We start from the raw sequence: 16,097 nt of genomic DNA, 5'->3' as shown, positions 1-16,097 counted from the left end.
GGCCACACATTGAAAAAACACAAAATTTGGTCATTTTTATTGATTTGGACGTTTTTACCCTTAATAAGGCGGACCGGGTAGGATCAGGCACGCGGGTCGCGTGCCAGGTCGGGTTAGGCACTTATGGCACTATTAGTGCCATAAGTGCCAAGATTTTACTTTGATTTTATTTTGGATTTCCGTTGGCACTTATGGCACTAATAGTGCCAAAAGTTCCAACGGAAATCCAAAATAAAACCAAGTAAAATAGTCATTTTGGCACTTATGGCACTAATAGTGCCATAAGTGCTAACGGAAATTCAAAATAAAACTAAGTAAAATGGTTATTTGGGCACTTATGGCACTAATAGTGCCATAAGTGCCATACGTGCAGCGCAAATACAGAAACAACAACATCATTTAAACTCTAAATGGAACATTTAAACCCTAAATGGATAATCTAAACCCTAAATGGAACATCTAAACCCCAAATGGATAATCTAAACCCTAAATGGAATATCTAAACCCTAGGGGAAAGTGTGCACGTATGGCACTTATGGCACTAATAGTGCCATAAGTGCCATACGTGCAACACAAATACAGATCAGATTAGATCTGTCGATGGCTGAAATCGAAGGAGGCGGAGATCAGATCTGCTGAGGGAGGAGGCGGCGCAACGATCAGATCAGATCCACCGTCGCCGCCTCATCAGATCAGATCCACCGCCGCCACCGAGGGAGGAGGGAAGTACGCCGCCGAAATTAGAATCACGATCGATTTCTACCGATTTCTGCTCTTCATCGACGCGGAAGAGAGAGAGAGAGAGAGAGGAGGGAAGCACGCTGCCGGAATTAGAATCACGATCGATTTCTACCGCTCATCATTGATGCGAAAGAGAGAGAGAGCGCGAAAGAGATAGCGCGAGAAAGAGAGGAGGGAAGCTTGGATCACACGTACTGTTACTGGGTTGGAGATGGGTTGGAGATGGAAGGGTAAGTTAGTCATACCACCTAAAAAATGGCCAAAATTTAATTTTTTTCAATTGAGGGGTAAAAAATGAGTTTGTAAGCTCAATAGGGCCATCCGGCCCTATTGTTTCTTATTACTTTTATACTACACACTTAAAACACTAATCTGCAACCCCTTAAATCTCGTGCCGAAATAAAATGTATCATCTTGGCTGGGACGGAGGGAGTAGATTACACTTATAACAACTAAATGTATTAAGAACTAATTATTGATCACATCTGTCTTCTGAGCATCATATCATTTTAACCCTGTAAGACCATATCATCATTTAGAGTACGAAAGATGATATCTGACTTTTTAGCATCAGACTTTTGAGCATTATCTTGTTTGTACCTTGAAATTCTATATATGACTTATGAGTCAAACTTTTAACCATAATTGACTTATAAACATCATCTTATATGGAGCTGATCATGAAGTAGTTTTGTACATCATCTCACGTGGAGCTTGAAAGTTCATATTTGAGTTTCGAGCAACATCTTATTTTGAGCGTGAAAGGCGTAACTGACTTGTGAGAATCATCTCGTTTGAAGTTTGAAATATTATAACTAAGTTATGAGAATCACAGTGGCCGTTTCTTATGCAGACACTAATAATCAAAATCCATTAAGCATGAAAGAAATCAAACTTAACTACAGGTTCAAAATATGTGGAATATTTTTCAGATTCTTATATCCAGAAAATACAACAATTTATAATTAGTAAACAACCTTTTTGCATAAATATATATAAAAGGGTTATTCTTATATCTCAAAGTAGTATAAAGTTATTTCTGCTAATTAGGACTTGTTTAGAGTTCTCATGTTAGACTTCACGAGACTTTAGTGATTCAAACATTATATAAATTCATTAATAAATGTACAAGGAAACCACGGGAATAACTTACTACAATTGAGGTAGCAAATTCAGATTACAAGAGGATAACTTACTTAAGATGATTCCCTTTATTCAAGCTGCATTGTCGCCAGACCATCATTCACCAAGTTAACCTTCACATCAAAAACAAGAATATAAGCACACCAAGTTAATAACTATTGACAATGTTGATACAAAGTGATGATAATGCATATCATTTTTAACTGCATCAGCACTATAAACATTCTGAGAATCCATGAGTTTTGGTCTTCTTCTGCACTTTGAGGTAAATCTTGTATGATATCAACATGAATACCATAACTTCATTCCCAGCATTTGTTTTAGAATACCTAAGAGTAACAACAGTTGAGTTCTGTTAATGACTCGGGTGAGGTGGCTACCTAATTAATACTCCCTTATATCCCTTTAAACATTACTCCATATTTTTTTTATAAGTAAAATCAATTAATCAGGTGCAACCCAAAACAGGAAACAAAGCTTAGAAAAACAAAAAAACATAAAGAACCTACATATCAAAGCAGCAGCAGCAGCAGCATATTTGTTATTCCAACACTTCTTCTGCTTCGAACAACCTAATTAGCATGCACAGTTTCAGCCCTAACTTTGGGAAAACAAACAGTTTCTCCTATTGGGAAGGAGAAAGTGGAGCGCTCATCAGAGATAGGGGCAGCAATGGCGATGAATTTAAGCAACTTCTTTTTAGAAAGCAGTGTTCAATATTCTCAATTCAGAATAACCGAGAACAAAAAGATGAACTGAAACAAGAAAAAAAAAACTAGCGAAAATTCAAGCCATAAATCCCTAAAATTCGAGTCCAAAATGCCCTAAAATTTGCTACCTAATGCACTCTTCAATTTCATTTAGTTGTTACCTGAAGAATGAGAGCGACTGTTGTCGGAGTCAGAGGCCGGAGGCGGGTGCCAGGGGCAGTGGTGGTGTGATTGGAGCGGTGGTGGGCGCTGAGCCGACGACGAAGGTTGCTCTGCCCAAATTCAAAAATTACGCAAAGATAGAAATACATATAGAAAATGGAGAGAGAGAGAGTATACCGTGGTGGTGGAAGCGAGAGAGAGGTGATGGGGATGGTGGGCGACGCCAGGCTGGAGAAGGTTGCGGCTAGCGGCTGCTCGCCGGAGACAAAGGCGGCGCAGAGAGGAGGTAGAGAGAGGGAGAAGGGGCAAAACTCTTGTTCGACGCCCAATTATCAACCTCATCCGATCTCGATTGCAAATCGGAGAATTAGGGTTTCCCCCTTTCCTGCCTCGATTATGTGGAGTTGAGAAGAGAACCGGCCGTAGAACACCATCGGCTCGCCGATCCTCGGACCACCAGCAACGATGGGCGGGCTCTAGGTCGCGTAGCTCGCCGGTCTCCCTGAGATGGCGACGGCTGGGTTGTACCGAACAGAGAAAAACTAGGGCTCGACCAATCGAACAGAGAAGAACTAGGGCGCGGGGCAGCAGCGAGGGTGGGCGGCGGCGGAATCGAGAGGGGAGAGAGAGAGTCGAGAGACAGGGAGGACGAACAAAACTAGGGCTTGTAGTTTTGGGGGGTTAATTTCTAAATTTCCTAAATAAAATCTATTTCTTTTTTCTTTTCTTTTTTTCTTTTTTTTCAATTTTAATATTCAATTTTTGGTATTTAGATTTCTAATTTAGATTTTATATAAGTGTTACTTAATGATAAAACAAAAAAATGTTACTATGATTTTTTTATTTTTCAAAGTCTATATCTAGGAATAAATTCAGATTTTAGGATAAACAATTTATTTGTTATTTTTAATGTAATACTTCCTCCGTCCATGAAAGAACTTCCTAAGAGGGAGTGGCACGGGTTTTAAAAAAATATTGTTGAGTGTATTGAGAGTGAATAAAAGGTAGTTGAGTGTATTGAGAGTGGTGAAAAGGTGTTATAATTAATATTGTGAGTTGTGAAAAGTGAAAAGTATGAGGATTATAAGTGGTGGGTATAGTCCAAAAATAGGTAGGAAGTTCTTTTGTGGACGTCCCAAAAAGAAAAGATAGGAAGTTCTTTCGTGGACGGAGGGAGCATAAAATAATTTTTAAAAAATTAATAAAAAGTTTATACATAACAGTTTTTATAGACGCTCATACATAACAGTTCAAAAACCATTGTAAATTACTCTTATACATAACGGTTCTTTAACGTTATGAATAACCGCTATAAAAGATGGTCATAGATAACAGTGGCTTAACGATTTTTTAATACCGTTATGTATGTAACTAATAGATAACGCAAAAACATAACGAATTTGTTCAAACCGTTATCTATGCATATAGACAGCAATACATACATAACGGATTTTTCCAAAACCGTTATCTATTCCTAAAAGTGCGCTCATACATAACGGTTTTTGAAAAAAACCGTTATCTATGCACTGTTATGTATGTAAACTTTTGTAGTAGTGTCGTCTGAAGTTTAAGAAAATTAATTTGGGATTCAAATCATATCATCTTATTTAATATTCTAATTGGCAAATTTTCATTAAAATTATTTGGAATACAAAATTCATTTTAAAGAATGGTAAAAAAAAAATCTTATTTTTTGGCCAAATTAAATTGAAGAATTGATTTATCTAGTCACAACTATTTATTTAAAAAAAATAGATTAAATTAACTTTTTATTTAACCAAATAAATTTAATGACATTAAACTAACCGTGCAATTTAAATTGTATTAATGTCAATCACTCTATTAACTAAATGTGAATGTTTGGTTTGAGAAGTAGGAGCATCCTTTTTATATAGATTTTGTTTTGGTGAAATCTCATAAAAGATTAATATGCGATGATATGACTTAGATATACGAGAATGAATAAATATGGAGATGTATTATTATTATTATTATTATTATTATTATTATTATTATTATTATTATTATTATTATTATTATTATTATTATTAAACTAAAAGGAAAAACAAAAAGAAAACGGATGAATTATGCTCAACAATAAAAATTCATATGTGCAAATTTAATCAAAATAAGTAAATTCAAATTTTGTATGAAAAATTATACAAATCAAATTGAAGAAATAATTTTATTTTGTCAAAGTATTAATCTCAATCACTCCACCAATTAAACATGGAATTTTGGTTTGAAGAGTATGATCGCATTCATTTATATAGGTTTTGTTTTGGTGAAATCTCATAAAAGATCAATGTGGAATGATAAGATTTAGATAAATGAGAATAAATAAATATGGAGATCTTTGGAGAATTATTAAGATGAATAAAAATGCAAAAATGTAGTGATGCCACATATTATTATTACTATTATTATTATTATTATTATTATTATTATTATTATTATTATTAAACTATAACATATTCAATCACAGATACAATATAAACTAAAGAGAAAAAGAAAAAGAAAACAGATAAATTTCGCTCAACTATAAAATTTCATAAGTTGTTAGTCCATCTATTTCTTTATCTTGAGCTCATTGAGCCTCAAGAAAAGAAGCCGTTAGACTAAATTGCATTATGTGTCTGCATATGAAGGGATTTTCTTGTTGAAAGTGCCAACAAAGCTAGAGTCGAAGGAGCAGAGGAGTTTCTTGCAAATATACGAACAATGGGCTGAATGAGGTAAAGTTTCCATCTACAAACGAATTTTCTTGTTACTTCATCAACCCAAGCTTAAACTTGCTCTTTTTTTTTTTTTTTTAATGTGTAGATTAATGAGGGACTTAAGATCTATCCATCCAATATTAATGGAGTCCCTCATTATGTGGTAAGTCTTGCTTCAAATATATTATACTTAACCTGTCCTTCAAGCATCTTCTTAAAGGAGGAGGAGTTTCAATAAAAATTAGTTATGTTATTTGATTAGTGGAGAATGGATCTCACAAAAAGTGAAGATTGTAAAGATAATAATTAGTGAAATTTTTTCCAAAAATAGATTAGGAAGTTGTTTTGGAGACGAATCAAAATAAAAAGAAATGAAGATGTTTGAGGGACAGAAAGAAGCATTTTATTTCCAGCAAATGTTAAGTAGCATAAACATATTGTGACAGATTAATGGCAAGCACCAGTTGAGTGGAGGGCAGTCTCCTGAGGTCTTACTAAGAGCATTTCAGTCTGCTGCTAGCGATTAGCGTCTCGTTTACAATTGGAGATGAGGATGAGAGGAGTATTATGCGTCTGTTATTGTTGTTGTACTAAAAAAGTTTAATCTGTAACTGGTGTATGAATAGTAAATAGTACTAAAGGGGGAATAATGTCGCCCTCTGTTCTTACTCATATCGTCTTTGTCCATTCATAAAACTGGAATGAGATTCAGTGTACCACACTTTATGACTCACTTTCAATTTTATTTATTTTCTTATATATTTTTTCTTCAATTTCAACTTTATATGCTTTAGTTTAATTTTGTGATTATTAACTAGGGTTTATTCCATCAATTTAGGCTATATAATTATTTTTTATCATTAAATTTCACTTTTATTAACTAATAATAGGTTGATAAATTCAAAGTCATGGTATATACTTTTTAAAAAATCTAATTTTTTAAAATAAAAATTAAATATAATTCATAGTATCATAATAAATTTTATTTTTATAAAAAATATTTTTAAAATAATAGATATAAGCATGGAACACAGTGGCACACATAAAATTATGGGACACTGAATCTCATCCGCATAAAACTTGCTTCATAATCATAATTCATATTGGTAGAACCGTAGAAGATATAAGACTATCTTCTTAATCATAATCCAATCTAAGCCATCAAATAATCATCAACTCATGTATTGCCAAATGACACCATTTTATAGGTGCGTTCAATTTATACTCCATCCTTTCCTTAATAATAGTGTATGTTTTTTTTTTACTTTTAAACACTATCCCATCACAAATTCCTTACCACACCTTCTCAATTTATTTCTCCACTTATAATGCACTCATGTAATATTTATTAAAATTTGTATCATTAAAAGTGATCACATTCTTAGTGGATAAGGGGAGTATTTAGATAGATTTGAAATGCATATATATATTAGAATTCATATAAAAAACTCTTTATAAATAAAGCCAATGCTTATTAAAATCCATGTAATTAAAAGTGATCACAATCTTAATGGGTGAAGAGAGTATTTAGATAGATTTGAAATGTATAATATTAGAATTCATACACAAAATTCTTTATAAATAAAGCCTAATAATGTTATAATTTGACAAACAAACAAACAAATTCTCTATTTTCCCATATATTTCTCTCGCAAAATTTTCTTTCTCACATATTTTATATCATTTCAAATCATGTATTTAAAATATAAAATATTTATTATGAACCTTTTAAGTAAAGTAAAAATATCATTAATATCATTAAAAATATAAATAATGAATTCGATAATATCATTAAACCCAGACACAATGAAAGTTCCCTCATCGGCAATCTCACGCCATGAAATACAACCAACAATTTAGCAGCAAGACCAACAATTTAGCAGCAAAAATCGAATATCGATGAACCGAAGATGACCTGTGTTTGATTGTTCGTATATGCATCGGACTGGATACAAGTGTGGGGAGGTAAAAAATAAATCTTTGAATTAAATCATGATTTATAGTTGAAAACGTGGGCCATAACCAAGCCTGATTATTGATCGACGTTGGTGAATATTGATTATTGATAATGGAAAGACTAATTAGGCTGAGATTAAATGCTGAGACAATGATGAAGACTGAGATTACAGAGATGTTAAAAGGGAATGGGAAAGGAAAATTGGGAGATGAAGGAGAATGGAGAATTGTACAAATACTGAGATTTAAGGATTGCCACGTAGGTTAGGATGATTTTTGAGAAAAGAAACGGCTCGGCTGATTGTATGAATTTTCGAAAAGAATTTTGAGAAGATGATACTATAACTTTTGAGTAACGGCTGATATAAAATCTTAACTCAGCTGATTGTATGGCTTTTGGAGAAGAATTTTTTAGAAGATGGGTTTTGAGTAAGTAATAATGTAGATTAATGATTAAGAGAAGATGATATGACTTTTGAATTTTGAAAATCTTAATTAGTGATCAAGTCCAAAGTGAGGCGAGCATGTATCTCCGCGCCTCGCATGGATACTTGGCGTGCGACATATTGGCGAAACTTCGGCGGAGCCCTCTGCGTGGACGAGCTGCGGCAGAGCTACTCGAAGCTTTGTCATTGCCCTCGTCTGCCCATTCCGTAGCATGGTCACCTTCGTCTTAGACGATCATATTGTACAAAATGATGCACGTGAACATGATGTCGCTCAACTCTGCCTTGCTCCAAACACGCGCTGGTCCTTTGATGATAGTCCACCGAGCTTGAAGAACACAGAATGCTCGTTCAATATCCTTGCGAGCAGCTTCCTGCATTGATTTATGCTTAATTGTTCTTAATTTAGGGGTTTGCATGTGCTTATTTTGAGTTAAATATTCTGATGCGTTTATGGGTTTGTTTTATGCTTTGCAGGAGATTCTGATTTTATAGATGGAAGAGTGTTATGTTGGAGATTTTGGGTCAGAATTGCGTACTTAGGCGCAAGTTGGTGTCCAGAGCTAAAAGTCCGCGCTAGAGCAGAGCTGCGCGGATAGGTCTGCATCAGAACAGAGCTGACTTCCATAGTCAGAGCTGACCATCTCCAGAGCTGAACTTCACTATCAGAGCTGAATTCTCCAGAGCGGAACAAACTTGTCAGAGCAGAGCTAAAACTCAATAGAGCTAATCTCAGTCACCAGAGCTGACTTTACGCACCAGAGTCAACACAATTCCAGAGGTGACTTCCAGCTCTGCCATGTCTCATTTACCAGAGCTGGGAAGACTTGGCAGAGCTGACTTCCAGCTCTGCCATGACCGCCAGAGTTAACATGATACCAGAGCTGGCGATTTCTCGCCAGAGCTACCGCGTTACTTGCAGAGCACGCTGCCAGCTGGACTTTCCATTAATTTCACGATGCTTATTTTTAAGAGTCCAGTTTTGCACGGCCGAGTTTGATGGTAATTAGGGTTGGAATGAAGTCTATAAATAGGGTCTTAATATTCATTGTAATGATCAATCCTTTGCCCTAATCTTTCGTTCCACCTTGGAGAATCATACTTTCGCAAGGCAACCAAAGACTTAGGCTTTTACAAGTTTTTTTAGTTCTTTAAGTTTTTAAGGTTTTTGTTCTAGTTTACTTTCAAGTTTAGTTTTGTTTAGTTTTCCTTTCGAATTTGTGAAGTGACAGCGGTTGCACCTTCGAGAAGTTTATGGTATTTCATATTTATTTTAATTCCTTTGCATCATTTAAATTATGTTTTGCTTTCAATTATGCACTTACGTTATGTTTATGCTTTGCTTTAAATTATGCAATTTAGTTTATGTCCATTAGATTAGAAGCTTTTATTTACAAGTATTTAAATTCTTAGTTGCCTTTACTTCAATCGTTTATTCTTGCCAAGGGTTTAGTAATTTCTTTATGCATGACTTTTTACGTTTTGTTCTTTTTCGCCTAGATTAATTCTAAGTTCAGTTTTTAATTAAAAGTCTTAGTTAAATAATCCAAGTTTACTGCTTTCTCGTGATACAATTAGAAGCCCTTAAAGATCTTCCTTGATAGACGACATTGAGTTAACTTATCACTGCTAGGATGTCCTTGTTCTATTGCAAGTCAATCTAGAGGTGTTTCTAGTTAAGTCAAATTTTGGCGCCGTTGCTGGGGAAGGTTTTAGGCTTTTAGTTGTGTCACTTTCTTTTTCAGTTTTTAATTGCTTTCTTTACTTGCTTTTTCTCGTTGTTTTTACTTTTCTCTCCAGCCTGTGCGTTTAATCCGTTTGTTTAGTGTTGTGCATGCAGGGACGCCGTAGTCTAAAAGGCAAACTTGTGTCTCCATTGCACAGTACGAGCGAAGGGATTTTCAGAAAGAACAGCTGCAAAGGTGTTTTTGCTGAAGACAGAGCAAACGATTCTGAGTCTGACTCTCAGGGAAAGGAGCCTGCCAGAGCAGACGATTTCTACTCTGGCTCTGGCTCTGGATCTGTCTCTGACTCTGACTTTCCAGAGCAGACCGTAGTAGAGGAGAAAGAAAAGCCTACAGAGTTTCCAGCGAGCTCTGACTTTGACCAAACAGAGCAGCTAGTAGAAAAGGCAGAAGAAGAGCCTACAGAGCAGCCCAAAGTAGAGAAAGAAGAAGAGTTTGCCAACCACAACAAAGAAGAAATGGCGTTAAACAATATGGAGTACATGGGAGATTTCACCAGGCCCGTCATAGGGGACACTAACACCTCGGCTATCGTGTTCCCTACCGCCGTCCGAAACTACAACTTGAAGTCGAATGATTCGAGCTTGTTACCTCTATTCCATGGGATGCTGAGTGAAGACGCCTTGCAATTCATTCGTGATTTTTGCCCTCAAGTGCAAACCATCCCACTGCTGAATCTTACAGATGATCAACTAAAACTTAAGTGTTTCCCTTATGCACTTAAGGATCGGGCGAGGACGTGGATGCTAACTCTGCCGCCAAACTCCATCACCACTTGGGGAGAAGCTTGTGAGAAGTTCATGCTGAAGTACTATCCGAATTACAAGACACAGGAGATCAGAGCTCAAATCATGGAATTCACCCAAGGAATGGACGAGCCTTTTCATGAGGTTTGGGAGAGATTTCAAGAACTCCTCCGCTAGTGCCCGCAACATCAACTAACCAATGTGATGTTGATGCAATTTTTCTACGATGGGCTAGTGCAGACTGCCCAATTCATGGTGGATAGCACGGCAGGAGGGAACATTGCTAGGATGACGGCAAATGAGTTAAAGGAAATATTCGAAACCTTAGCCGAGGGTTCTCAACAAAAGTCGGTCCGTGGAAAGAAGGTCGAAGCCAACGTTGTTTCACAGACTGGCAAGCTGTAGAAACAATTAGCTACACTGATGCGCGAAGTGCAACAGCTCAAGATGAGCAAGATGGAACCACCCCCTGCCCCTGTGCAGAATGTAGAGCCTTGTAGTATATGTGGAGATTTCAGTCATGGAATAAACGAGTGTCACCGAATGGGCGAGTTCACGCCAGAAGGGCAAGCTGAAGTTTTCTCTGCGCAAGGATTCCAGAGCAGACCGCAATTCGGGCAGAGCTATAATCAAGGGCAACAGAATTTCAATGGCGGCTGGAGAGGTCAACAGCCTTATGCACCGCAGCAAAACTTCTCCAAACAATTAATATCCATCGAGGTATCAGCAGCAAGGGAACTTTCAGCGCAATCAACAATTTCAGAATGCTCCACAGTTTCAACAGCCGATGCCACCGCAAAAACAGTCTCTAGAGGAGATTATGCAGGCTTTTATGGAGGTTAGCAAGCAGAACATGGAGTCTCAGGCTGCCACTATCAAACGCCTCGAGACAACTGTGGGGCAGCTATCGGGAACCTTGAACCAATTGCAGCGGCAGCGGCAGCAGCAGCCAGGAAAACTTCACAGATAGCCTTTGCAGGCTGATCAGGCGCTCGCTATTACAAGGATGCCAGAACAGACAAGGTTGCCAGCTCTGATATGGCAGCCAGAGCATAGAAGTATGCTAGAGATGACCAGACGGCCGGAGCAGATAAGGGCGCCAGAAGCTGAGAAGAGTACCAGAGCAGACTAGGGCGCCAGAGCTAATAAGGAGGCCAGAGCTGATAAGGTTGCCAGAGCAGAAACTTCACAAGTCCACTACGCCATATCGACCACCGAAAGCTATCCAACGTCCCAGCCCGCCTCTGCCACTAATGATTTTTGATCCAACCCAACCACTACCGAAGCAAGGATATCCAGGCAGTTTCATTCTTGGTATTAGCTTGGGTAGAGCTGGAGAGTTCTCGGGCATGTTAGACTTGGGTGCGGCAGTCAATTTGATGCCGTTTGCTATATTTCAGAAATTGAGCAGGAAGGAAGATGAGCTTAAATGCACGAATATGAGACTTCAGCTGACGGTGCAATTAGCAGCACTCGTGGCCTTTTAGAGGATGTCGAAGTCACGGTGAGAGGAATGAAGGTGCTGGCAGATTTTGTGGTGCTCGAGGCAGGGCAATGTATTACAGGAGAGAACGGCCAGCTTGTTCAGCTTAGCCGGCCTTTTATGGCTACTACCCAGATGCGCATTAATGTGGGTTCTGGAACTTTGAGTATGGCCGGGTCAGGTAGATCAGTAACATTCTCAGTTTTCGATAAGAAGCCAATTATTTCTACTTCTTTAATGCATATCTATTCTTTTGTTGAGATTTCTGACCATGTGGAAGAAGTGGAAATTTTCAGCGCTAACAGTCTTTTGCCAGCTCTGCCCAGTACTGCAGCTCTAACCATTCTGCCAGCTCTGTCCACCACTCCAGCTCTGACGATGGACACCAGAGCAGAAAATCTTTCGCCGGCTCTGAACAGTCCGCCAGCTCTGACCAGGCAGCCAGCGCTGGCAAGAACCTACCAAAATTTCGCTGAGGAGAAATTGATGAGCACATGCCCGGAAGAGGACGAAATAATACAGGAGTTCCTTGACAACATGCTAGATGAGGTGGCCATTGAAGATAAATTTTTGGACAAGCTGCCACTCGACGTCAATGCAGTTCATGAATTACCATCTAGCTTGAAAGAGGACACCGCAGCTGAAGAAGGATGGACTGAAATGCTACTATGCAGTGATGGTGTCGTGCAAAGAGTGCATTGTGTACTGCCAGAGGAGAAGAAGGAGGAAAACTTGCGATCGGGCTCTTGGTTCGAGAGAGTGATGAATGTGATGAGCACTGTTTGCTCATTAAGAGGACCCGCAGCTGCAATTGAGGAGGATGTGTTTTCACAAGGATTAATGCAGATAGTGATTTTGGTTAAGGGTTTCTCTAAGTCGGGCTGGCGACTTTAAAACTAGCGCTTGGTGGGAGGCAACCCATTGTTGGTTTGGTTTTTGTTTATGTTTTTCTTGTTCTTTGCTTTCTGTTTTTGTGTTTCCTTGTTTTTGGTTGCTTGTTCGGTTGCTTTGATTCTGGGTGTTAATGTTTTTATTTCCAGCGCTGCAATTCTACTCTGACTTTGCCGCCAGCGCTGAAGAATGTCAGCGCTGAAAAGTCCAGATCCAGAACTAAAATTCTACTCTGAAAAGGACCAGAGCTGACATTTCTACTCTGCCGAAGGTTGCAAACCTGACATTTCGCCGCCCCCATAGCGCTTCTATTTTTCATCACCTATGATCAGGGACGTCTTCTAACTCTCTTTATTTTGTGCCCTGAGGACATGGCATTCTTTAAGTGTGGGGGGGTGAGTTATTTTGCTTATGCTTTCGATTGGGCGATTGGTCCCTTTATTCTTAGCTTGCTTTTGGATACTTTTGAATTTTTTTATGAATTTGTGGAAGAGAAGATGGTTTTCGATGTGATTTTCGGGTTTGAGATTGTTTAGTGGTTATTCTTGTTTTACTCTTGATATATGTTTCTTGTTTGTGCAAAGAATTATGAGTTTTGTTGCAACACGATTGTAAGCAAGTAAAACGTGATTTGTCCGGTAGATGCTAGAAGGAGTGTTGTCATTGTGATTGCCTACGATCGTATCCTTATCTGTGAAATGTTTAAAATGCTGGACGAATTGCCAGATTTGAAAAGGCCAGCTCTGAACTGGCCAGCTCTGAGTCTCTGCTCCTCTCGTTTAACTATGAGCATGGGAAACTACGTGAAAAAACTTTGGATTACATCCAAATGGTTTTATTTTATGAATTATGGCTCAACTATCGAAATTTAAGTGTTTAAGCACACAAAGTGTGAAAAATAGAGATATTGATTATAAAGGTGATCACATTAGGGAATTCACTTCTAGCGGAAAATTGGGACTGATCGAATACTTGCATTACTGTTTTGTTGCTTCGTAAACTTTAAGTTACTTGCATGATCGAGAGATGTGTGTTGATTGAAAAATTTTAAATTGACTTAGTTGAATGTTTGATGGAAATAAGCATCGTTGAAACGCTCTCTTCCTAGGATTCGTACTGATTTTGCTTGAGGACAAGCAAAAGGCTAAGTGTGGGGGGAGGGGGGTTGATTTATGCTTAATTGTTCTTAATTTGGGGGTTCGCATGTGCTTATTTTGAGTTAAATATTCTACAAATTGGTGCGTTTATGGGTTTGTTTTATGCTTTGCAGGAGATTCTGATTTTATAGATGGAAGAGTGTATGGGTCAGAATTGCGTACTTAGACGCAAATTGGTGTCCAAAGCTAAAAGTCCGCGCCAGAGCAGGTCTGAGAAGCTGCGCTAGAGCAGAGCTGCGCGGATAGGTCTGCATCAGAGCAGAGCTGACTTCCATAGTCAGAGCTGACCATCTCCAGAGCTGAACTTCACTATCAGAGCTGAATTCTCCAGAGCAGAACAAACTTGTCAGAGTAGAGCTAAAACTCGACAAAGCTGATCTCAGTCACCAGAGCTGACTTTACGCACCAAAGTCAACACAATTCCAGAGGTGACTTCCAGCTCTGCCATGTCTCATTTACCAGAGCTGGGAAGACTCGCCAGAGCTGAACTATCCAGAGCTGACTTCCAGCTCTGCCATGACCGCCATAGTTAACATGATTCCAGAGCTGGCGATTTCTCGCCAGAGCTACCGCGTTACTTGCAGAGCACGCTGCTAGCTGGACTTTCCTTTGATTTCACGATGCTTATTTTTAAGAGTCCAGTATTGCCAGGCCGAGTTTGATGGTAATTAGAGTTGGAATGAAGTCTATAAATAGGGTCTTAATATTCATTGCAATGATCAATCCTTTGCCCTAATCTTTCGTTCCACCTTGGAGAATCATACTTCCGCAAGGCAATCAAAGACTTAGGCTTTTACAAGTTTTTTTAGTTCTTTAAGTTTTTAAGGTTTTTGTTCTAGTTTACTTTCAAGTTTAGTTTTGTTTAGTTTTCCTTTCGAATTTGTGATCAAGTGACAGTGGTTGCACCTTCGAGAAGTTTATAGTATTTCGTATTTATTTTCATTCATTTGCATCGTTTAAATTATGTTTTGCTTTCAATTATGCACTTACGTTATGTTTATGCTTTGCTTTAAATTATGAAATTTAGTTTATGTCCATTAGATTAGAAGCTTTTATTTACAAGTATTTAAATTCTTAGTTGCCTTTACTTTAATCGTTTATTCTTGCCTAGGGTTTAGTAATTTCTTTATGCATGAGTTTTTACGTTTTGTTCTTTTTTGCCTAGATTAATTCTAAGTTCAGTTTTAAATTAAAAGTCTTAGTTTAATAATCCAAGTTTACTACTTTCTCGTGATACAATTAGAAGCCCTTAAAGATCTTCCTTGAGAGACGACATTGGGTTAACTTATAACTGCTAGGATGTCCTTGTTCTATGCAAGTCAACCTAGAGGTGATTCTAGTTGAGTCATGCATCACCTTGAATCTCTTGCTCTTCTCGTCTGTAGGATGTGTAGGACTCTTCACGAACATAGGCCAATTGGAGTAGATACAGTCGGTCAAGTAGTATCCCTTCTGATAGAAGGAGTTGTTGACTTGAAACGTGACCGGTGGAGCCTTTTCTTCGAGTTGATCGTGAAATAACGTCGAAGAGTTGAGCACGTTGATGTCGTTGTTTGCACCAGGAATCCCAAAGAATGCGTGCCAGATCCATAAATCTTGGGAGACGACAGCTTCGAGGGTTATAGTCGGCTCCTCCTGATCACCTCGAGTGTATGCTTCGTGCCATGCCACTGGACAATTCTTCCACGCCCAATGCATGCAATCAAGACTTCCAAACATTCTTGGGAAGTCGTGTTTCACCTCGTGCATTGCCATGAGCCTTTGGCAGTCGGCAGGGGTTGGTCTCCTCAAGTACTCTGTGCCGAAGCATTGGATGACCACCGCACAGAAGCGGCGCATGCAATCCAACGAAGTAGACTCTGCAATCCGTAGGTACTTGTCGTACTGGTCAGCTGCTCCACCATTTGCTAGCATACAAATAACAACCAGCATTTCTGCAACGGTGTGAAGCCAGGTCTCCTTGTAGCATCCTCTCGTTGTTGGAAGTATGGATCTGACTGCACCTCGTCGACGATGCGCAAAAATAAAGGACGACCGGATTTTCTGCAAAAATAGCATCGGTGTAGACCGGATTTTCTGCAAAATAATTCTCGTATAATCGTAAAGCTCCGGCTTCACGATCCCGACGAATGTACGCTTTCTTGGTCGGCCTTCTTCGAGGGCGTGCATGATCCGGCTCCGGTTTACCAATAGCTTCAAC

General features: G+C 38.5%; 1 protein-coding gene and 1 long non-coding RNA gene across 2 annotated transcripts; one reads left to right on the top strand and one right to left on the bottom strand.

The window, feature by feature from the left end:
• Positions 1-5,350: 5,350 nt before the first annotated feature.
• LOC131006552 (uncharacterized) lies at positions 5,351-6,152 on the top strand. Its single transcript, XR_009095582.1, has 3 exons — positions 5,351-5,491; positions 5,580-5,636; positions 5,920-6,152. It is a non-coding gene; the product is annotated as an uncharacterized LOC131006552 (long non-coding RNA).
• An 8,102-nt stretch (positions 6,153-14,254) lies between these two features.
• LOC131017278 (uncharacterized) lies at positions 14,255-15,829 on the bottom strand. The gene is made up of 2 exons (XM_057946024.1): positions 15,254-15,829; positions 14,255-14,293 (listed from the first exon to the last, which is right to left on the bottom strand). The coding sequence occupies exons 1-2, from the start codon at positions 15,827-15,829 to the stop codon at positions 14,255-14,257; spliced, it is 615 nt and encodes a 204-aa protein (XP_057802007.1).
• Between the last annotated feature and the right edge of the window lie 268 nt (positions 15,830-16,097).

Source organism: Salvia miltiorrhiza, chromosome 1, assembly GCF_028751815.1.
Source record: "Salvia miltiorrhiza cultivar Shanhuang (shh) chromosome 1, IMPLAD_Smil_shh, whole genome shotgun sequence".
Taxonomy (NCBI): Eukaryota; Viridiplantae; Streptophyta; class Magnoliopsida; order Lamiales; family Lamiaceae; genus Salvia; species Salvia miltiorrhiza.
Note: the sequence above shows the minus strand (reverse complement) of the source record. Positions and strands in the feature narration are given on the sequence as shown.

Excerpts from the sequence above, each read along its gene's own strand:
- LOC131017278 (XM_057946024.1), bottom strand. The coding sequence starts at position 15,829 with ATGCTGGTTGTTATTTGTATGCTAGCAAATGGTGGAGCAGCTGACCAG. Across the intron at positions 14,294-15,253 it reads AGAAGAGCAAGAGATTCAAG|TCAGCTCTGGTGACTGAGAT; the intron begins GTGATGCATGAC and ends TGGTGCGTAAAG.